Source organism: Rhipicephalus microplus, chromosome 9, assembly GCF_043290135.1.
Source record: "Rhipicephalus microplus isolate Deutch F79 chromosome 9, USDA_Rmic, whole genome shotgun sequence".
In the NCBI taxonomy this organism is placed as follows: domain Eukaryota; kingdom Metazoa; phylum Arthropoda; class Arachnida; order Ixodida; family Ixodidae; genus Rhipicephalus; species Rhipicephalus microplus.
In genome coordinates, this window is record NC_134708.1 from 38740277 (window position 1) to 38763705 (window position 23429).

Below are 23429 nucleotides of genomic sequence, written 5' to 3' on the forward strand. Positions count from 1 at the left end.
CACTTGGGCGTCTTGTAAATATCTCGCAGCTATCACCTTGTTTTCATGTGTGTCAGCATCACAATATGTCAGCATTACCCTTCAGGTAACAAACTTGTTTATATAATTACTTGTCATTGCAACAACAAGGAAGAGGAGCACCTGGTTGTTTTTTGTGGTCAACAGCCACGAGTTATGCGAACACCATCTCAATAATTGTTTCTCCAATCTTCTGTGCATCTGTAATCTTCACGATGTATTTTAACATAATATAGATAGTGCAAGTAGCATGCTGTCATTACCGTGATCCTTAAATATTGCACAAATGCTTTCTGAAAGATTCGGTAGACAGTCATAACATCAACGTATCACAAGACTGCACGTGGTGACTGCGATCAAGTTCACAGTGGTGAGACGAGACACTTCTCCGGACAAGCAAGGAATCACATGTGCGATGTTAAAAATTATAGTCATATGATAGACGAGGCTGCACCATTTCCATTGGGTGGTGAGTTACATCGCCTGACCAGAACACTCAGTGAAGTACTAACTCTATGTAGTGAAAGCCTAAATATCAATCCTGCGAATTGATTTTTCTTCACCGATAAGGCAACATCCTCACGGTTATTTCTAACTGCTTACAGTGTCTTTTGCCTTCGAAGAACGCCGTTGCCAAGCATTCTCGAAAAGAAAACCACAGGACTAATCGTAAATGCAAGGAGGCAGGGGGGGATTAATCATCTCAACAGCTGTCGGAATCGGCGATTACTCAGTCGGGCTCCATGTACATTGAACCACACTGCAGGAAGTATGCCACCTGTTTACCTGCACTCGTTGCATCGCGCGAACGTGCACGTAGCACATGGCAACGACAGCTGGTATATGAAGAAGGAATCCACAAGCGATTTCGAAATTTCTAACATTTTTTTGGACCTAGTATAGATCGCGAGTCACTGATCAAACGTATAAAAACTAAATCAAGAGTTACTAAACACGACAAGCAAATTTAGACCCTCTTAGAGCACAAAAAGCATGTTGATCAGCTTAACGTTAAAACACGAAAGAAAACACGCGCAAGTTGCGAAAAAAAAAATGGAGACAAGGGTATAGAACGATTACTTCTTGTGGGATTATTGAGACGTTTTTTTTTCAGCATTTATTCATCGATTTGGTGATGAATCCTGAACCCGACAGGAACCGTCACTCGATTTTTTTTCTTTGTCTTTCAGTTTCGTTCGCGTTGTGAGGAGTCGCCTTTGGCAGTCGACACGCCTGCTACCTTGGTAAGCAAACCCAAAAAAAAAGACGCGCAAAAAAAAAAAAAATTGTCTGCTCTGCGAGATGCGACGAGCGAACGTAAGCGAGGTGATTGATTTGTGCCGGCCACGCGCGCGACACCCATAAAACGAGCGCATCGCGCTCTGGATTCCAGCAGGCGAATACCTGACAGCTTGGCCTCGGAGTCGAGCTTTCCCTTGGCGACGTATTCGATGAGGAGCAACTCGTACTGTTTTATTTGTCCCTTCATTTTGGTCACGACGTGGTACAACAGGTTCCCCATTGCCTTCGTGATCGGCTGACTTGCCGTCTTCTCGGCCTGTCAAGTGAATAAGAAGCGCGTCACATCACCGCAAAGAGACAAACGCAAAACGCACAACACAGGTTGACAAGTTTCGGGTTTCACAGATCGGTGACGCAAAGGCGCACGCGGTAGCGGCGTACGGAGCTTGCCGGCGAGCCGGCATCGACAGAAAGAGATCGCAAAGCGACAATATGTAATTTGGACTTACCGCCAAGATGGCGTCGAAAAGGCCTTGCGAAATTGTCGCATTCTTCGCCGTCTCCTTGGCCTTTTGCTCGCTGAGCCCGATTTGTACGAACTTTAGCTCGCGCTCGCTCATCGCCGCGATCGCCGGAGCTGCCATGTTGGCCAGAACAAGAACCGGAAGTTACAATCACCGTCTAGACGTAGGTGTTCTGTGGTACCGCAGCAGAGAAATGAGGAGAACCTGGAGAGAGCGACAAGTTACGTATGGTGGCATACAGTTATTAAGTCGGTACTAAATGTGCATATTAACTCTATGTATGTAGGGTATGATTTCTCGGGCGCGCTTAATATAATGATGCTTTTAACGCATGAAGGAAACTTCTTCCATGTTTTAAAGCGTGCTTTTTAATTTGTCTATTGTTGTGCCTTTCCTCCACGAGGTGACGACAGTTGAGTACGCGCAATATCGCCCTTTTAAAATCGTTTCCAACGTCCGGGTTGTAGTTTAGCCGCATTAGCACGGTTTAAGTTTGCTAATTTACAAGCTGGAGTAGGGTTATATATCTGGGTCACACACATAGATGGCCCAGATTGGTGTTGAGGCAACCTCTACGGAACTCGTGCTTCCACTCGTGTCGATAATTTGACAGTTCGGAACCGAAACTACTCTAAAGTCGGATCAAAGGCGGAGAGAAGCTACTTGCGAAGGCTTCCGCAACTTTAACCCTTAAGCGTCTCTCTCCAAATTCTGGTGACAAGTCGTTGGATACTTAAATCTTTACTTGCATAGAGGAACACTCCTTCTTCTCACCGAACGCGGCAGTGGTCGATAAACATTACTACGCAAACTCGAGGTGCTCGCACAGCTGTTTTCTGTTTCTCAAGAAAAAAAAGAAACATGGCGTCGTCGCGCCGTTGAAACTTCTTCCGTTTCATCGGAGCGAGAGAAACCCCGTGAAAGGCGACCGTTTCAACGACGCTTCTGGTCATCGACTCGGCCGCTCCGAGCAATGGGAGCCCTGTACCCGGGAGACTGCCTGGAGGACGACTTCGAGCCGTGGTTGGACGAGACGAGCCCCTGGATCGACCGGGTGTACGGGCTCAGCGGCGACGACGTCTCCGGGACGGACGCCGACATCACGCACTACCTGACGGACGACGAACTCTACCGGACGCTGGCGTTCCCCGCCGACTACGACTGGTCGACCACGGTGATCTTCAAGTTCGACGTCGGCTGTCCCGAGATATGGCCCAAGCTGTGCAAGTTCATCGATCTCTGCCCCGAAGTCAAGTTCGGCGGCTGGGCCCGCACCAAGGTGTCCTACGTGCACCTGATCAAGACGTGGACTGTCGACGAGGCGGACTTTTTGATCGGTAAACGGGAGGTCGACATCGAAGGAATTCACTGTCGTATTCTTCCCGTCAGGGTTGTGCCGGTCTGAGGCGCGCTTGTGCGCGTGGCAGCGCGCGATCATACGCTCATAAGTACTTCTTTGTTCGGTTCCGTTTTCGTCTCGTTCTGTTTTTTTTTTTTTTACCTGTGCGAGTGTTCATGCATGGGCGTCAAAGTGATTGTAATTAAAAACCTGCTATCGAGTAGTTTGTTGGCGAGTGTGTTGAGATACGTCAACAACATGCTTGCGTACGCGAGTTCTGGGAGCTTGCGAAAACGCGCGACAGCTTGCTCACAGATGCGCAGGCGAGAAATTAATCAACCAGTCAATCGGTCACACGTGTTGCCTTCAAACATTACACGTGCAGGCAGGACATTTACTGTAACACATGCTCAATAGACGACGTACTTGGGGATTTGTATATTGGAAGTTTTCGCACTGTTACTAATAATTTCAAACCAGATTAACGAGTGTTAGCTGTAAAACGCTTGGGTCTCGCATAAGTATCGCATATCTTTAAACTTTGCAAACGCGGAATTCCTTCAATACAAGCACAGCATTAGGCAAGCAACGCATAGGGACTTAAATAATTCAAATCAAGACTTCGTTTGCTTTGTGCTATTATTTTAAACAACTACAAGCCTGCCGCTTCAGTCCAGCTTAGTTCTCAGTTAACCAGTTGGTTTGTACATTGGTAATTTGCGACAGTGATGGTGATCTACAGTGATCGGCTGATATGCGCACTGGAATTTAATGTCGTTCCGAAGTGCTGCACGGATGCTTTCACAAAAGTGTTGACTGGAACACCACTGTATCGAGCGGCACACAGAAGCATGCACCCTGAAACACTACGGCCGTTTCACGTCTACCGAGCAGACTGCAAAGTTCGAAATCCGGAACTGTGGCATATGCACCATTTTCAATTAGTCAGTTCGAAGTGTCAAATTGTACTGCAAGTGTGTAGCTGCATAGACAATGCAAATGGTATTATTTTAATACGTAATCATACGTGTGTACAGAATAACCGCAAGCAGATATGCCGATCATTTCTAAGAGGCAACTGGAAATAGATGCCCATCACCTGCTAATTCATGTGCAAACTAATTTCAATGGCAGTATGCTTACCTACTCGGGTAACTAGGATGAATTGCACTGTGCAAACCTTTTTCATAAAATCTCATCAAACAAAAAAGAAATGGGTGTACTCCTTATCTTGGTCGAGTGTCCATTAAGTATCTCCTTTATGCAGCAAAAGGTCTTGGTGTGTCTGGCCACATGTAGCAATGTAATGCGTAGTATATAAGTACATGCCTCTAGTATCTCGTCTCCGTCGAAATTCAGCGTCAGCCGTTGGGATTTGAGCCCGCGACCTCCGAGTCGACAGTTCAGCGCCATAACTACTGGATCACCATACTGGGTCTGTACAGCGATAATTTTACGATGATGGCTCCTTCGTCTTCTACACAAGTGCATTCTGTTTAGTTAATAACTGCCAAATTAACCACTAAACAGTAATGCATAAACAAGCTTTGTGCCAAGTCAAGCTGATGGTTACTGTGTACAATGCCGCCCCCACAACGTGAGACATAACTCGGAGACGGCAATTTTTAAAGCAGTGGAGTTTAGCTGAGATAGAATTTTTAAATTAGGATTGGATGCTTTAGCGGCTTGTACAAAGGAGTCCCTTGCCGTCAATTTAACGGGAGCGCTTCCAACTCGTTTTGACCACAGAGATTTGTTATAGTGAATGTTTCCAGAAAACTGAGTGAAAACATTTCTTTTTATTCGGTGTGAAAATTCTACAAATACAAGAGAGAAACTGCTGTTCATGGAGGAGCATGTCTTCTAATGTCAGTTTCATGAAACATTTGCACAGTGTTTTTTTTTTTATGAGCACAAATAATATATTAAGTGAGATGCATGATCTTATGCACGTACAACATAAATAATGAACAGGCACACAAATTTTAAAGCTCCACAGACAACAGGATAATGTATGTTAATTGAAATCTGAGTACGCAATTTCATTGTCAGGATCACTCTTTAACCCTGCAAAAAAGTGTCTTCGCAATGTTTGTTGCTTTGTTTTCTACAAATTACAGCATATAAGATCTCCCATTTAATGCACGAATCCTTTTTTTTTCTTTACTGGTCTGAAAGCATAACCTTGAAATCCCCGACCAGTCAATAGTCAAGCGTACAGCTTTGCTCTACGCCGCCGCGGTGGTCTAGTGGCTAAGGTACTCGGCTGCTGACCAGCAGGTCGTGGGAACGAATCCCGGCTGTGGCGGCTGCATTTTCGATGGAGGCGGAAATGTTGTAGGCCCGTCTGCTGAGATTTGGGTGCACGTTAAAGAACCCCAGGTAGTCGAAATTTCCCGAGCCCTCCACTACGGCGCCTCTCTTATCATATGGTGGTTTTGGGACGTTAAACCCCACATATCAATCAATGTCAACAGCTTTGCTCTGAGGTTTGTGGAAAAATATACCCATCATCGATGCACTGTCCTTTGCCCACTCCAGGTTGAAGGCTTCTTCCAATGATTTTTGCATTAGCTGAATCCATTTTAAGCCTATAAATTTCTAATTTTGTGGCTCCACATATCCCTCCGACGTCCTGTGCTGTGCATTTTGTCTCCAGTTGGTGACCCTTGAATATGACAGATTCTGCGCTGTATCAGTTGTAACGAAGAATACAGAAAAAACGCACGAGTACAGTTCTTGGAGGGAGAGGAAGAAGATTAAACAGAATAAACAGTAGTTAAAAAAGATAGTGTCAAGATTAAATAACTATCCAAAAATTTTCCGGTCAGATTAATACATTGTCTGGTATGCTTGCACAATTGTACTAAAACTGTGTTTCGTTCATATATTAGCTTTTATTTCTTTTTTCTTCCTAATTTACAGAAAATTTTTTTATTATTATGTATTCTTCACGTTATCATCGAAATGTTACAGTACACAGTCCTGGCCAATACCCCACGAGCGGGTATGTGGCATAGCATTGCAGATTCAATCAATCAATAGCGACCACACCTGCATAATGATTACAATTCATGATGTTACATCAGTCATCTTCGCGCTGTCACGTATTATGTGCGGCTCAATATCATTGTTACGACGTAATAACCAACCCCCAGTCCAACACGCTTCTTCACAGGCACGCGTGCAAGCACACGAATGCACCGAAAAGATAGTCCACTTGAGCGTCTCGTAGAAGACAGCTACGTCAGCACGATCTCGGAGAAGACGCTCTTGGGGGCGCCAATGCCGTGAGGCTGGTCGTCCGAGCGCATCTCGGCCACGAGGGTGCGCGCCTCGTTGCGCGACATGTCGCCGCGCAGCAGCAGCAGCGACTGCAGGTGCTCGCCCGAGATGTCGGGGTAGCGCTTGATGAGTCCCGACACCTCGAGACTGAGAAGGCTGGTGTCCTTCATTTTGAGCACCTCTGCGAGCAGCGGAAGCGCGTCCAGCGGCGAGGAACCGTGGGACGAGCTCATGCTACCGCCTCTGCGCGAACTCGCTGTGGGCAACAAGAAAAAAATTTAGTAGTATTCGTATACCTTTTTCAGTCTCAGTGTACGCAACTACTATCAGTTGCAACTGCAGGGTTTGGAACAGTGCAGCTCTCGGATCAAGCGGACAAAGTATGAGCCGCTGCACAAAGATTATGTGGAGATCTATAACATTTTGCACAATGGAGCTCTCCAGCCAAGTTTAACATTACCTCAAATAACAGAATCAAATTCCAAATAATAATATATAACACACAAAGAACATAACTCGTACGTAATGCAAACGTGGCATTACCAACATTAGAATCGCCACAGGAGTCCACGGAAATAAACTGTGGTTTATGTGTGGCTGAGCAGTGTTGTTGGAGCGTCGGGCGAAATTTGCCAGGAAGTTAAATTTTTATACCCAAACCGGCATCAACAAATGTTCATCAGCTAGAGAATGTCAACTACCTGAAACATGTGAAAGACAATGTATGTCAAGAAAACGAGAAAATGCAATAGGATGGGGCATATATTTATTCCAAGGTTGCGGTTAACCATAAGTAAACTAGTTACACATAGAGTGCATGAATGAAAAGGGGAGGTATCAGCTTGCCCTGCTGGTGCATTAATTTTCGCTATTTTGCCAGCATCAGTTGTGGTTGGCCCTTGCTCCTGTGACCCATGCCAACAATAACCCATGCAAGCACTAAACCTTGCCATGCCAGAACAAGTGTCGACAGCAACCTGCCACTAATGCACCTCTCCATCAAGAACTTCACACGTGATGTTTCTGCTCAGTTCACAAGACTCTTTCACATGATAGCGACGGGAAGTTCCACTGCTCAACTCTTTAGTGTACAGCAATACACATTTGTTGTAATGGCCGGAGCGAGTGACGAAAGCATGAGCTTTAGTAAGCCCCATTTCATTTATGCTTTAGGTGTCAACGACTGTACAATGAGCTGCTTATGCTTCCTAACCTGCAGATGGCGGTGTGGCCTTCCTGAACAGCTCGGCAAGCTTGTCGCTCTCCCGATTGATCTTCTCGGCTGCATCCTTACGCTCTTCGTAACCCTGAAACGTTAGTTGCACCATCGTTATCTTGCCCCCTTGTAATCAGGTACTACAGTTGTACAACTGCGAACCCCCTCGCAAATAAAAAGAACAAGGCCAAAATTTTATTCCACCAACTTACAACACAAAGTTACGACCAAAACTATGCAGATTTCCCGGAAAGAAAGCTCCCTAACTGATGATAAACTTGTACTGGTCCGGGATTCGCAATTAAGTGATTCGCCGTTTAGTGTCCAAGTGTTTGGAGTTTTTTATTAATTGTTTTTGAACCCACCTGCAAGATGAAGCTGAAACCTGCTCATTTTGCATCCTGAAACGTGTGCGACACATGTGTGCACATTGCTTGAAGTTTGCATGTCTGTAAATAAAAGTAAAGCTGCATGCATTCAGACTGCAGTTGCATCTATCATAACTTCATAAGTGTCGTATCAAGCAACAGCTGTGTCGTTCATTTGCATAGATAGTGACCACGCATGTTCACACTGACCTTTTCGGGATACGCTTTTTATGACACGCTCACCAATCACCGCTATGTAGGTGCATTTGCATCCTCGCTACAATTGCACCGAGGCAAGATTCACGCGTTCAGCCACAGGCTTGGCTGGTTGAGCTAAAGGGGAGACGTGACGAGCACTCCTATTAACACGCTTCGCGTCTGCCCTCTAATACGGCAAACCAACTGCACAGACAATGCTACTGCATTGATTTCAAGACGCGCATGAAGGCACGGAATCTGGGGAGGCTGGAAGCCCCACAAACAGGAAGTGAAAACCTAAACTGCTTTGCCGATTGGTAGTACATAACAGTCGCACCAGTATTTGTTGTAAAAGCAGTGGGCCCGGCAACATTTTTTACGTTACGCACTTCACGCTAAATACGACGATGTCTGAACAAGCTCATTACGTTGCTTGTGTTTACATTTAAAATCTTTACCAAGGATCTGCATGCAGCGCACGTAGTCGGAACATGGATTAACGACCATCACAGTTTCACCAACAGGGCAAAGCAATCAATGCAATACCAACCAATTGGTACAAAGTAAGGCTAGCACAGCTAACTGTTTTGGATCTGACCTAGTCTAACTCTTCAAAACGCTGGTTAAAACGAAAGTGGCCGCTCTAGGGAGACAAATTGTTTTCGGGCTGTTTGTCGTATCAACATGAAGTGGTGAGAACCACAACAAATACCAGCTGTCTAGTAATGTCTTTTTAAATAGTGTGTGCACCAGCACCCTTATGTTCAAAATGTGCAGTTGCTGCTTGAGAGACTCAAGAGCTTGGGATGCCACGTCTAGGTATGTGCTCTATGTATAAACTTTGTGTGACATGCACAACTATAAATGAAGGAAATAAGACTACATCTAATGGCTGGCTCTCTTTGTTAGACACAATATTAAAGAGATCTGACAGACAATCATACCTGAGGAAAGTATAGGCGATGTTATTAGAAGTCATTGTAATTTAAATGTAAAGAAAGGAAAGTGGATGAAAAGATAACATGCCGTGAGAAGGGACCAAACCTGCGAACTTTGAATAACGCGTCCAAAGCTTTACCAACTGAGCTACCATGGCAGCGATTCCCCGTCCACTTTTAGGGGTATATATGTGCATTAATCGTGGGAGTCTCAGTAAGCACCACCAGTAGCCATCATGACGGCGAGTGTGGAACACTCTTTATCTGCCTGTTGGGAGTCACGTAATGCGTGAACTTATTATGAACTGGCAGCTGGCCAATAATCTCTTGTATATACTATTTGAAGGCACCAAGTTTGCCAGAACAAGACCCTTGCTATGAATAAAGGAAGTGTACATCTAAGGGCTCGCTCTCTTCGTTAGACACAATATTAAAAAGATCTAAAAGACAAATCATGCCAAGGAAGGTATAGGGGATGTCATTTGAAGTAATTGTAATGTAAATGTGAAGAAAGAAAAGTGAATGAAAAGATAACTTGCCGGGAGAGACCGAACCTGCGACTTTCGAATAATGCATCCGATGCTCTACCAACTGAGCTCTTTTACATTACAATTTACGTTACAATGACTTCTAATAGCATCCCCTATACTTTCCTTGGCATGATAGTCTGCTAGATCTCATTATAATGCACAGCTATAGAATTTAGCAGAAATTTTCATAATTATGTTTGCTGTTCACGGAATGCAGGTTTCCCCCAAGCCTCAGAGGTGGTTCAGATATTGATGCACACAACACTAATGCCAGCTGTGGAAACCAGAGCACCGGCATGACCCTGGTAGAGCAGAGTGAATGCGTCTGCGCATATGCTTCGTTTTGTTATTTTTGCAGCCATACGTACTGCATGGAACAGCATGAATATGTGAGCACAACCCCTCTCCTCTGTCTTCTCATTTCTGCCGAGTCGCTATGGCAGCTCAAGTACTACCAGAAACCCACCTTGAAGGTGATCTTGCGCTGCAAGATGGCGTGCACGTACGACCGAGCCAGTGCCCACTGCACCTTGACTGCCAGCGTCTCAAGGTTCTTAGGCAGCAGGCGGGCATAGTCACGGAAGTAGTCCTCGACCGTGGCTGAGACTGTGTCGATGATGTTCGATCCCGTGAGCAGCCACTTGCGTGTCATGACGTCCATCAGCTCCTTGTTGAGGTCCAGGAAGAGCTCGTCACGCAGCGTGTCTAGGGTGCGCTCTTGTAGCCGCTCTAGACTCTGCTGCAGCCGGTGGTAGACCTGCAACGTGGACCTCCGTAAGTAGGAATCTCTTAGTGCAATAATTAGTAATTGATAGAGCTTTACGTCCCGTAGCACACTACAATTATGAGAGACAACATAGTGGAAGGCTCTACAAATTTTGTCCTGACACGTGATTATGAATTATGGTTTATGAGATTAGTGACTGCGGCTTTTTAACTGCTGACCCAAATGCCGTGGGATCGAACCACGGCTGCATCAGCAGCGTTTCGATGGAGGTGAAATGCTACATGTCCATGTACTTAGATTTCTCTGCGCGTTAAAAAACCCAAGATGGATAAAATTTTCACAGCCCTCCACTATCACGTCCCTCATACTATTGCACTTTTGAAGGTTTTATTAGGAAATTTCGACTGCCTGAGAATTTTTCATATGCGCCTAAATAATTATCTATATGTGCCTATAACATTTTTGCCTTTGTCAATAATGCAAGTGCTGGGATTGAACTGGTGACCTGTGGGTCAACAGCCGAGCACCATAGCCACTGTGGCAGCTAATTAGCAATCTCTTAATCCAAACTGACAGGTAATTCAAAGCGATTGATTGATATGTGAGGTTTAACATCCCAAAACTATCATATGATTATGAGAGATGGCGTATAGCTGAGGGCTCCCCAAATTTAGACTAGCTGGGGTTCATCAACGTGCACCTAAATCTAAGCACATGGGCCTACAGCATTTTCGCCTTCATCGAAAATGCAGCTGCCACAGCCAGGATTTCATCCCATGACCTGTGGGTCAGCAGCCGAGTGCCTCAGCCACTAGACCACCGCGGCGGGGCGGGTAATTCAAACTGCACAGCTGGTCCCTGCAAAGCTGTACTAACTTTGCTTCGTTTAGTATACCCCTCAGGGCCAGAGTAGGAGTGATAAAACCATAAAAAAGAAGAGAAGAGAGGGATAAACAAACAGCAGAAGCAGTAAGTTAAACAGGACCTAAGTATACAACTTTAGCTATTTTATTGCAGAAAGGCTCAAAGTCCTTAATGACTACAATGCCTGTAGGAACGTTGTTTCATTCGCGTGGGGTACGCAGCAAAAACGGGAACATCATCCTATACAATGCTTGGGTGTGCACACATAATGAAGTTTATTTCATTTTTAGTTTTGCCATTAGGACTATGCCATGTCCACTTATGATTAGCCTATTTTCTGTAGAAGGTATTAAAGATTGATAAACTATTGCGTTCTGTGAACTATACTAGTAACTGCCCTCTGGCATTTCAGGAGCCGATGCTATGTTCCCTTACTGCATGGTCTCTGGCCCATTTCTTGCCTACTTTGGCATTGAAGTCGCCCATCAGTATAGTATACTGTTTTTTTACTTTATTAAATGCTGACTCTACGTCTTCATAGAAGCATTCAAATAAATGATCATCATGGCTCGATGTAGGCGCATAGGCCTGTACCACCTTCATCTTGTACCTTTTGTTAAACTTAATTACGATACTTGCCACCTTCTCACTAATGCTATAGTATTCCTCTAGGTTGCCAGTGATATTCTTGTGTATAAGAAACCACACCCCTAGTTCTTTTTCATCAACTAATCCATGGTAGCATAGCACAGTTCTTCAGCACTGTATAAGCCTCATGGTCCTCCTCAATTCGCTGAGCCCTATTACATCCCATTTAACACCCTATAATTCCTCAAATAGCAGAGCTAGACTAGCTTCACTAGATAGACTAGAAGTCCAGAATCCAATGGTGGCCTGTCCGGACCCAGCGATTCTTAGCACCCTCCACTGCATCGCAGGTCTGACCACCAGCTTAGACAGTTGCTTCGCAGCCACTGGCAACTGAGGGCCGAGGGTTAATTGGTGTGTTCATGTTGGAGATAGTGGCCAAGTACTGCACAAGGGAGGCCAATCCTCCTCAGGTGAGGGAGTGCATTACCGGCAGGGGGTCACCAGTGAGGCCGCACCCAGACCTTTTTTTTCTTTTCTATTTTTTAATGATTCCTTCATGACTTATTTTAAGTAAATATACTATTGGAAATGGTGCGGCATCAGCATTCGAACGAAATTTGGTCATAGTATGCTAGGCTTATGCACTATCTCTAGGTAGGGGGTTCTGTTGCACTTTCTTAGCACTGTAGATTATACCACCTGACCGCCTATCAGTTCTCAACTTCACATTACTTGTAGCTCGCCTGGTCTTCCCTCAAATGTTTGAAACTTATATTTGTTAAAAATAATAATAAATAAACGACGCGGCTTCAAACTTCCGACCCTGTGAGCTTAGCTCAGCTTAGTTCGCTAGATGATCCTTCTTTTCATGTGTTTATTCTGCTGTAGCCTCTTTCGGTCTTGCTCAATTTTGATATTCTTGGCTTTAAAATAACCCCAATGTCGAAGTTCTGCTGCTTCAGAGGGGTAGCACACCTAGTTTGATGTTTCTTGTCAACTGACGAGTTGTGCGCTTTTTTTGCGAACTAATCGGCTACTTTTATGTGATTGTTATGTTGAGTGTATATGTCGTGGGCTACTTGAGTGCATGTAAAGTAAACGCGAAAAGTTTCTAACTGCTAAAGAATAGACTGGCACTGCCTTAAAAGCTTGTTGTATTTCGTTGGCGTTTTGGAGTAGCGATTAAAACTCTGGTAAACAGATATAGTATAGTAGACAATAGTCATCAGTCTGGAGTCAGATATATGTACTAGTTAATTACGTCTATGGCTAGCCTAATGATGTAGAGTAGTGGATGAAAAGGTAAGGACAAAATCATTTCTAGCTCTAGAAAGCGGCCAAAGGCAACAAACTTCGTATAAAAGTAATGACGTGCTTGCATCACTCACCGCATAGCGGAAGCTTGAATGAATAGACCTTGACGGCTTCCTTCGTATGCTGTCCAGCAAACGACTATTAGAACTACACACATACACAACCATAAGCCTACATGACACGTACAGCTTCAACTGTAACTAGGGGCAATCATCTTTGGGGAGCAACTGTAACAAGAGAAAACTGCGTTAGAGGATGACGGGAACAGGGAGACCATCGTCTCTGGGGGACAACTCTAAGACTATCGTCTTCATGGGACTAGGTGATTGAGAGACAATCTTGTAGGCAATCGTAATCGGGGGACAACTAGTGTCGGCGGTGTCCTAAAATTCTTGTAGGAAGCTCTGGACCTGGGTGTAGGGCTTCAGAGCGAAAGAAGGCGGTGTCACCCACCTGTGACACCTCGTTGTCTCCCTTGGCCAGGGCACCCTGGCCACTGCAGCAATCACTGTAGGACTTCTCAAAGAGTTGCTGGAACTGGAGACAGTTGTTGGCCACAGCGATGACGTAGTGGGTGAAATACTCTCGCACGCTTCGATCCTCGAAGTGGCGGTCCCGGAACTCGGTCACTGCCTCCATGTATGAGGCCACGAACTTAGTCGTCTGCTCCAGGCTAATGGTCAGCACCTTGCGCACCAGGTCCGGACCGACCGTCTTGGCAACCTGGAGTTCAGCTACGAGACCGTTAACTCTTTGTGGTCTATTTTCAGGCCCTTCTTGACAACACAAAATGGCCACAGAGGTCTGGGGTTGGGCAACACTTTCATGGTTGATTCGAACACTGATTCAAGTTATTTGATGGTTGATTGATGTCGCAATTTCTCGCTACACAATGCGCCACTTCTAAAGGAGTAAGCAAACTCTGTTTACCTGCACTTCATTTTCTGTAATTTCAGACTAGAAAGGACAAAAAATGGGTAAAGGTTTTGGACCACAAAGGCATGACCCTTTACTTTCCGAATTTGTGGAAAAACAGTCTCACGTTGCGATTCTTCTTTTTTTTTTCGTTGCTCTTTGAGATAAACATGAAAAATACTAAGCACAATGCATTGCCAACAACATCTTTATAATTATTTATGTTTAGGAGAAAGCTGGCTTCACTTTATGGCTAGCAGACAGTTTCTTCTTCGGTGATATTGAGGATGAAAATGGTACTATGGTATTACAGCCTCACCTGTGAATCATAAAGACAATTAGACTCGTGGACTACTTTGAGCTACGGGGGTGGAGCTTCTGCACATGTACTCCTACACAAAGTAGTCCAGTGTGGCAAGCCTTTCGCACAACTGTGAAAAGGGATTGCTGTGTAGAATAGGTGTTGTGTAGCATTCTATGTGTCTGCTTAGACGACCAATTTAGGTAAAATTCATTGCAAGTTTCTTAGGCGAGAAGATAGAAGAACCAGAATGAGATGGACGCTCACCAGAAGATGCAGATGCCATCTAGTATTTGAGGTGTACGTGAAAGGCATGACTTTCTCATGCATACAAAAACGCGAAATGACAGTGTCGAATTTTAAACACAATTGTCTCACTGGTCTCAAAAAGCTTCCTGCACAAAATGAAAGAGTTTTGTTTTGTTTCTCATGCAGAAAACATGGACACGATTATGGGTCTACATTCATGAGCGGTAATGTTCATGCAATAAGGCTTTGTAGCCTTCGCTTCATTGCTAACAAAAGTAGTCCACTAGTATAGATGCATGCCGGGCCATAACTAGGAGGGAATAGAAGGGACTCTGGCACACCCCCACCCCTCCACTTCGAAATTCTTTCACGCTTTAACTTTTCAGGTGATAGTAAAGCATTCGCACATCTTCATATTGACCACCAGTTTCCAAAGTTAGCTGGTCTACACAAAAACGCCCCCGAGAAAAATTCCTGGGAACAGCCTCGGCTGTACACACTTTCTCGTGTCACCTTTGGAAAAGAAATGTAGGCATTTTTGCCATAAAACATTGTCATCATCATTAACAACAACACCAACAACGCCTACGATAATGACAACGGTAACAATGATGACAACAGGAGGGTCCCGCTCACATTACCTGCAGATGCTGGTCGACCATCTGGAAGACGATCATGGGCGCCGAGGTGTGGTAGCAGCCGCGACTGTCCATGTCGGGCTCACACTCGCGGTGCCAGTCCTTGACATCCGACTGAAGCGCGTTGCGCAGCCAGTCCTGGTAGTTGGCCACCAGCGTGCCCAGGTACTTGTCGATCAGCTGCTGCACGTCCTGACGACCCAGCAGGGGCTCCAGCGAGTGGGTCTCTAGGGCCAGGTCCGGGTGGCCCATCAGCTCCTCGCTCGTGTACACCGTAAGCCAGCCCAGCACTGTGATGTACTCATTGCCCTCCAGCTCATTAGCAATGATGCTCTGCAGGTGGCGCGACAGGCAGCTGTGGTACATGCGCACGTACCTGCCACAGGACAAACAGAACAAAGAAAGGTAACAAGTCGTTTTGATATCTACTGTCAACTCATTCGTGCCAAGAACATTGCAAGACTAAAACCACCTCAGCATCAACATCATCATCAACCTGACTACACTCACTGCAAGGCAATTGGCCTCTCCCATGTTTCACCAATAAACATGGTCCCTTGCTTGCTGCGGCAACACGTCATCACTGCACACTTTTTTATCATATCTGTTGAACTAACTTTCTTCCTCTCTTCATGCAGCTGCCTTGCATGAGCTATGAGCGAGTTATGGCAGTATTACCCACCACTCGTTCTGCTCCAGAGTCTAAAAAGAGCAGACGTACCTGTTGAAGATGTCATATTCAGGCGGGAAGCAGGGAGCGCAGACAGTCTTGACAGTCCTCAGGTCATCCAGGACAATCTGCCGCGTCACCTCCAGGTGTCGCACCAGCCACATTTTGTTCTCGTGCCGGTCCTCAAACTGGTTGCCTTCGATGCGGTCCTCGACTGCGCTCTCCAGCACCTGTTGAACACAGTGTTCCAGCTTAGATAATCACGAGAAGTCTGGAAAATTGGATCCATTTGAATTGTTAAGTGGTAGGCCACTAATTATACTCCTTCAGTGAAGACACCATAGAGATTGTTATAATTATGTCCCCTTCAGTGCTGGATCATACAATTGTACACGTCAACTATGGAGGTGGGTCAGGCACTGCATGTTTCTTCAAGTGGCTTAAAACACAGGTTGCACATTTATACAATCTTCATTTAACTTTGTTGTTCTGCGTACTGCTGCAGAGAATCACTTTGCTGGAGACACTGCCACGTGTGACGTGCTGCATTCCAAGATCTGCCAAAAGATTTTTCTTTGCTCAAAAACGAATGCAACCAGAAAATGAACTGGGCAAGCATTTTGAGCATGATATTTAATTATACAATGCAAAAGTTGAAGCTGACTGATAGTGAGAAAATTAGATACCCAATTACATGCTAATTAACATCAACCACAGAAATTATCACAAAACAACGTATTGCTTCATTTTATTTATTGGGATGTACTATTAAGGGCCTCGAAATTTTGTAGTGTGAATTTGACCAACGCCTCCTAGAAAAATACTATGCCTGGGACATCGCCAGTTTTGCCATTAGAGGACTGCTGCCGCACGTTTCGAGCGGGCGCTGTGTGGTTGTGCTAGCGACTGTACCGCCGGACCTGGTGAGAGCTACGATGTTGGCAACATAGTGCCGATGGAGTGGCACAGCTGGCTGCTTTGTGCGGGCGGTTGCTTGCACATTTGTGAAGCGCTCTGGAGGAGCGCCAGTTCAATAAATGCCAGTAATTTCTTTGCAGTAAGTTCAGCTACAGCTTAAGAGCTTTTCGCAACAGGGTTTTTTTTTTCAAGCAGTCTTGGGGCAGCACTCCAGTCGGTTAATTCTCAGTGCACACTACAGCGTTACGTGTTAGCACCCTCTCATCTCTCAAAATTGCTTCAAGTCACTGGACACGCAGATAGCTCTCCAGGTATCTGCGACTTTTTTTCCTGAGGCTCGACAAGCACTTGGGCATGCAGCAAAACTGGATTTTCAGGCAATATGAACGCACGGCTCGAAAACACATCTCATTTTCCCTGAACACATGGAGCTCCCCAAGAATGCGCGTTGTAGCTTTTTCCTCACAAGTTTATTTCTCTCGATGCCTGTTTATCTGCGCAGCATCATTTTAAACTCGTTTACCATGTCACATCGCTAGCGCGTTCGAGATGCGTTTCGTCGGGCTCTAGTTTGATTAACTCCTCCGTTGGTTTCGACACTGGCATTGTTTCCGTCAACACGCGTCACGTCGCCTGCTCAGTTACCAACGGTGTTGCTGCAGGTTGCAAGGACTCGCCGCGAGAGGCTCTAACGACTGTACCGGTTGGAAAGGGTAGGGCAGCGCTTTTGTGGCATAGTCTTTTCTAGGAGGCATTGATTTGACACATTTTTAAACAGTTCATAATAATTTGCACCTGAGCGGGTTATGCACTAAATATTCAGCATCCTTGTCAACTGTAGCAATTAATAGAGCATTCATTGCCCTCCACATGTGATGTAGCAAGCTATCCACTTAGAATCTGGAAATCATTTGAATCAGCTGTTACCAGGGTGATGTAAAAGGTCCCATCACTTTGTGTTCTTTTGCATAATGCGAAGGTTGTATATTTGCTTCCCACTGATGGTATGCTTTTTTTCATTTACTTTCATTTACTAATTCCCGCTATGCTTCCCTTAGCCTTATGTAAATGGCATAAAATCAGTGCATATGAGGGCTCCTGTATCTTGATACAGGAGCCCTCATATGCACTGATTGCATATGCACTGATGAGCCTCATATGCATATGCACTGATGAGAACTGTCTACAGAGATGCATAAACACAAAAGCATTATAAGCCTGCAACCTCTTGAAACTATATAGTGGTGACAACTTAACGGTGCCAAGGGGCTGGCACAGTCATGTTAATTAAAAAAAAAAGAAGTTCCATAACTTACCCACACCAGCCAATCTGTAAACACCAAATTAAAAAAAAAAATACTTTCACACATGACAGAGGAAGAAACACTGTTTTGTTAATGTGTGCCCCGAGCACAGAAGAAATTTTTCTAGTTATATACACGCTTATTCTACGATAAAATTACAGTTAGACGTAGCACAGAAGGAGCACCAAGGGTGGCACATCAAAGACAAAGAAACTATGCAATGTTTTCAGATCCCCGTGATAACATTTTCAGTGGCATCTCGGCATGCTTCAGCTTCTTGTCTGAATATATTTTCCAAAGCGTTCATGCCTCTGAATAGGATACTTCAGCAGTGCACAAGAAACAGAGTGACAGGTTTTTGTCAAAGACTGCTTGATATCTCTCGAACCCACATACACTTCGCTCAAGCTCTAAGATAAACACAGTGTGTGCGGAGTATTGCTGTCGTGTATTTACAATTCTCTTGTATGTCATGTGCTTTCCTAGCACTTATAATCGTTACCTCGGCATTTCAAGGTCACGAACGACATACATGCTAGCAGCATGGCACAGCATTCTTGATAGAAAATGGCAAGAGCCGAGTTCTTAAGAAACAAAATGCGGGCAAGCGAGATGACGATTCTTGTTCTGTGGCAAAAATGATCCACAAATAGTAAATTTTTTCTTCAGTACGTTAATGGAAGTGTGAATTCAAGAGCCTTACCTCGAAGCAGCGCTTCCTCCACTGCTTGGGTCTGCTCGGTGGCAGGAAACCGCCCGAGGACTTTTGACGCTCTAGCGCCGCCTGGTCGCGCCGCTCCTCGCGTTCGATGATGCGCAGCGCGGTCACCACTACCTGCGGATACATTTATGGGTGACGCAGGTCAATAAAAAAATTGCTTTTATGTACCACAGGACCACCCTGCAGTTCCACACAGGGTGGTCACAGAGGGCGGTCGCACAGGTCAGCATTCAATCAGGAAAACTAACTGTTCAGGTCGCAAATGGCTATAATCCGTTGCGGTTATCACTTGTTAAGATGCTGCTTTTTAGTTGACTCTCTCGCAAATGTGTCTTGTTAGCACCGCATGACCTGTGTTCACTGTTGCATTTGCAATGTATAAAGGCCGGGTGATTTTGAAATAATAAACACAGTTGTATCTAGTAGCACCGCGTCTTCTTCAAGATAGCTTCTAGTAACCACTAGGCCACCGCTGTGGCACTTCACAATGAGTTTTCCAAAACTTCTCCGCAAAACGCACACCTACCTGCGGTTCCTTGCGCACCGAGTTAAGTGTCCTCTTGAGCACCAGCCAGATCTGCTTGCCCAGGTCGTCCGACAGCTTCTCCACATCTGCGAAGTACTGCTTGAGCATGTTGCGGTCAGTCACACTCTGGCTGGGCAGCTTGTGCAGCTCGTAGAGAAGATCATCGCGGGAGTTCTCGAGCTCAGACAAGGCCTGGTGGGCATGGAGCAGCTTGTCGTTGGCAATCAGCTCCTGCGTCTTCTGCACGCTGCCCGGCACATTGAAGATGTGCTTCAGGTTCTCAATGGCTGCGCCATACTGAGAGTGCCGGATGCTCTCTTCTTTCACTTCCTGCATGACATAGAGTGAATGAATGAATGTTCCAAAAGAAAGAGAGGTGTATTCAAATCGAGCGTAACACTGTAGGTTTTAGTGGCCACACAAAGCTTAGGAATGTAGTCAAAACCTTGCCCAGGTGATCAGCATGCAGTGCCAGATGCCTCTGCGACTACAGATTTTTTTTTTCTTTCTTCAAACCGTGACGTTAGCCCAATCAATTTGATGGCTCAAGTTTTCTGCGTGCTCCCTCTCTGTGCATGCTTCACTTACTCAAGCTTTTTTCATGCTCTGGCAAAGCATGCAGAAAACTTGAGTGAGCAAAGCGTACACATAACCACATAACCACTGCTAAAGAAAACAGTTGCTTGAACAAGGCAAAGGTGTCTTTAAACCATCTTTGCATATACATGAAAATTTTTCTTCTCCAATGTGGTGCTTAATTTGTAAAGCACCAGACACACAAGCGTACACGTGTCTTATAGGCTCACAGCTATGGCAAGTTGTCCCTTTGTATACTGTATTTTCTGTCGTTATTTTAACACTTAAATTGAGCAGATTAACTTGCTTCCAAAAGAACTTGTTGTTGGGCTAGTTGGTAGAGCATTTCGAAAAGTTAATTCGAGCGCGAAAACTTGACACGATCACTAACACACGCACACACCCATGCATCAACCACACACAGCGCACAACTGCATCAAACACACACAGCGCACAACTTGCTTCCCCACACTTTTTCTGGTGTCCTCCCCCCTTTCCTTTGCAGCAGTGAGTAGCAAATATACAACCACTCGAAACCACCTTGTATACAGCTCATTACTCCTAGAATGTCACATCATGCGTCTTAATGCTAACCATGCTGAGCTTCAAATGTTTACTAAGCTTTGGGCTTTACACTGACATGGTTCTGCGTCCAAGCACTTTCTGTGGGTTGCATTGCAATTTCGAAGCATTATCTAATTAAGACACGTGACACTTGGATCTCAGCTACTGATGTATGCGTGCATTTCAAAATGAATGGATGGATGGATGAAAAACTTTATTGGTGTCCTGAAGGATTCCACCCCCATTTTATAGGGGTAGGACCGCGGGCCGCTCCCAAGTAGGGACGGGGAGGCCTAGCCTCACCGCCGCATCGTGGGTTTTCTGGACAGCCTTGAGTTGTTGTATGAGGACCGGACTCGTGAGCATTAAATGAAAGGCATTTTCGAAAAATTCTTGATTTTTTTCCTGGTAAAGCAGGACACCTCCAAAGCATGTGGTTAAAATCACTGCGATTATGACAGTCCGGACAAAGTTCTGATATGTCGGTGTAATGGCTATAGGTAACAAGGCTAGGATATGTTCCTGTCTGAAGCATGCAAAGAGAGAGATTGCCTGTGGCCTAGACAACTTTTCGTTAGGCAATGGAAAGGACCTACGGCCTAATTTATGGTGCTTTTTGATCTCATTGAAGGTAGTCAAAATGTCCCTAAAATGAAGGTTGGGGGCCGATTCCTCTGTCTGAGAAGCACAAGTCCCGGCACGATAAGTGAAGCCTCGCACCTTGGAGTGGGCTAGCTCTTTGACATAGGGAAGGCCCTTGACCTTTAAGCCAAGGTGAGCAGGGAACCAAATAATAGTGTGGTGGGTGAGTTCCTTGTGAGTGAGAGTTCTAAAAACTTCCTTGCACACGGAACCAGAAGCGAGGGCCCTAGCAGCGGATTTAAAATCCGTATAAATATCAGTTCTGTGTAGATCAAGGGGAGCTAGTGCAATGGCTATCTGCACTGGTTTGTAAGAAGTGGTTCGAACCGACGCTGCGGATAAAATCTGACCCTTAGCATCTACGAATACTACTGCAAAGTGAGCGGAAACACTGCACTGGGTGGCATCAACAAAGCATGAAACAGACGATTGGGTGCGAGCTTGAGCTAAACGAGAGGAGATTCGAGTGACACGCCTGCCCACGTTGTACTAAAGATGCATATTTCGTGGAAGGGGACACACTTGGATGCGAGAACGTATGTAATCATCAAGTGGCGTGTTTTGCACTTCGAGCATCAGGGGGGTTGTCTCCAGTGTCAACCACCATTTTTCTCCCCCCTGGTGTGATCAAAAGCCTGCCAACCTGTGCCATTTGTTGAGATCATACCAAAGATTAAGGACACAACCTAGTGACCACTGGCCACTTGAGTGATTTAACTTTATGGCTCTTGGTTCGTTATTGGCAGTGTGCACTGGCAAAAAGAAATGTCTGTCATTGGACTGGAAAATCATTCAATCCCGTATGTTCTTTCAAAGCAGAGGTCCTGCAACTAAGATGTTTTATTGTCTGTCATGTGGGCTTCCACTTAATTGAAGCCTAATAATAATATGTTCACCAAAGAGGAAGGTTACAGAAAATGCAGGTCACCAGCTGTGCACGAAATCGTTTTAGGTGGCATTCTTCGGGCCATGGAGAAATGTCTATAGCTGTGTGAGCTCGAATGAATTGTGAACTGATCCACTGGTCTTTCGTATACTACTGGCTATCAAGACAACTCTTGGCCACCTATTGTAAGACATCTTCAAGATTACAGGACGGCGACGTCTTTTAGCTGTCTCTAGTAGTTGTCGACGTCCTAGCTCACTTTAGAATTTATGGTGCCCAGGAGCTGTAAGAGACTCCAATGACTAACTAAACTTCTGCGCTGACCTAGTTCTCGTGTAGGATCTCGGTGTAGTGCTAAATCCTGCGCCTGATGCAGCTCCACTACCGTGAAACCAGGCGGTGCAATTTCGCGTTTACCGAGGCGGTGGCGCCTTCTTACGCAAGGCGCGGGTATCAACCGGACGTTTCAGAAGCGCTTTTCGCGATTAGAGGCATTTTTTATCAATTCTTGGTTATTTCTACTAGTTTATGTTATTTTAGATTTTGTCAGTATATCTCGCATCAGTTTAGCGCGCTGTTAGCCTTGCGACATGGGATACTGCTGCAGTGGATGGACAAGCCAGGCTGCTAAAGTGCTCACTTTAGCAGCCCGCAGGAAATAAACTTCGCTTCACTAAAACGGTTATTTAAATATACCTGCAGCCGTTCAGTGAGGCCTGGCAGCGACTTGAAGATTTCCTGGACGTCTTCGTTGAGGTTGTGCTGTATTTCAAGCAGGTCGTCCGGGATGGACTTCTGCAGATTTAGCGCCGTACGGAAGCCGTCGAGCTGTGACTGTAGGGCCGTTTTGAGCATAGCATCGATGGACGCCTTCTTGCGACTCACGCGCTTCTTGTACTGCTGAACTTTTTCCAGCTGTTCGGGCACCTGAAGCATCGTGACGATGTGCTTGATCGCCGTCGCCTTGGCCTCGGCCTCCAAGGCGTTCACGTCCATGGCTGATCGCGAACGGAGAGAGCGTCTGCTCGTGAAAAAGTACCGTTCTGTGAAATCCCCTTAGAAAGGGCGTCAGCACGCGCTCATCACAGATTGCTCAGCAACCGCCGTCTGTGACCGGCTGCTTTTCGTCACTTGATCGGCATAACGTTGCTTAAATGTGAGGACGTAGTTAATAAATAAGGGCAGCAGGAAGCGACGGTAAGCACAAGTCCAACGCCCCCAGCCAGCTTTGCTCCTGACGGACTGCCGGCGTGTTTTATAAACCGACTTTAGTACGGCAGTTTGAGCGTACCAAACCATGTCACGCAAGTAGTCGGTAGGTGTTCTGTGGTTGCATCACGCGTACGATGTAACTAAGTATCACGG

At 45.5% G+C, this 23429-nt stretch overlaps 3 protein-coding genes across 4 annotated transcripts in view; 1 reads left to right on the forward strand and 2 right to left on the reverse strand.

The window, feature by feature from the left end:
• The window catches only part of GlnRS (Glutaminyl-tRNA synthetase), a 33620-nt gene extending 31673 nt beyond the window's left edge, over positions 1–1947 (reverse strand). The window contains exons 1-2 of the mRNA XM_037415779.2: positions 1770–1947; positions 1423–1576 (exon numbers count right to left, since the gene is read on the reverse strand). Coding sequence (XP_037271676.2) covers positions 1423–1576; positions 1770–1904 — 289 coding nt within the window. The 5' untranslated portion in view covers positions 1905–1947. The remainder of the gene's footprint in view (positions 1–1422; positions 1577–1769) is intronic.
• Positions 1948–2501: 554 nt separating this feature from the next.
• LOC119163718 (uncharacterized) lies at positions 2502–3346 on the forward strand. The gene has a single exon (XM_037415780.2). It carries the CDS (start codon positions 2758–2760, stop codon positions 3187–3189), a length of 432 nt encoding a protein of 143 aa, XP_037271677.2. The 5' UTR covers positions 2502–2757; the 3' UTR covers positions 3190–3346.
• A 2654-nt stretch (positions 3347–6000) lies between these two features.
• Sec6 (Exocyst complex component Sec6) lies at positions 6001–23285 on the reverse strand. 2 transcript variants are annotated; one of them, XM_075873456.1, is made up of 9 exons: positions 22761–23285; positions 19393–19726; positions 18853–18980; positions 15979–16157; positions 15261–15633; positions 13608–13877; positions 10125–10415; positions 7622–7715; positions 6001–6664 (listed from the first exon to the last, which is right to left on the reverse strand). In XM_075873456.1, exons 1-9 carry the CDS (start codon positions 23058–23060, stop codon positions 6366–6368), a joined length of 2268 nt encoding a protein of 755 aa, XP_075729571.1. In that variant the 5' UTR covers positions 23061–23285; the 3' UTR covers positions 6001–6365. The 2 variants fall into 2 exon arrangements, with proteins under 2 accessions (XP_075729571.1, XP_075729572.1); XM_075873457.1 differs by lacking the exon at positions 7622–7715 and having other exon boundaries at positions 6288–6664.
• Positions 23286–23429: the final 144 nt, after the last annotated feature.

Coding starts and splice junctions, on each gene's coding strand:
- Sec6 (XM_075873456.1), bottom strand. CDS start 23,060: ATGGACGTGAACGCCTTGGAGGCCGAGGCCAAGGCGACGGCGATCAAG. Junction 18,981..19,392: donor GCGCAAGGAACCGCAGGTAG/GTGTGCGTTTTG, acceptor ATCCGCAGGTAG/TGGTGACCGCGCTGCGCATC. Junction 13,878..15,260: donor TGGTCGACCAGCATCTGCAG/GTAATGTGAGCG, acceptor GCTGAACTCCAG/GTTGCCAAGACGGTCGGTCC.
- LOC119163718 (XM_037415780.2), top strand. CDS start 2,758: ATGGGAGCCCTGTACCCGGGAGACTGCCTGGAGGACGACTTCGAGCCG.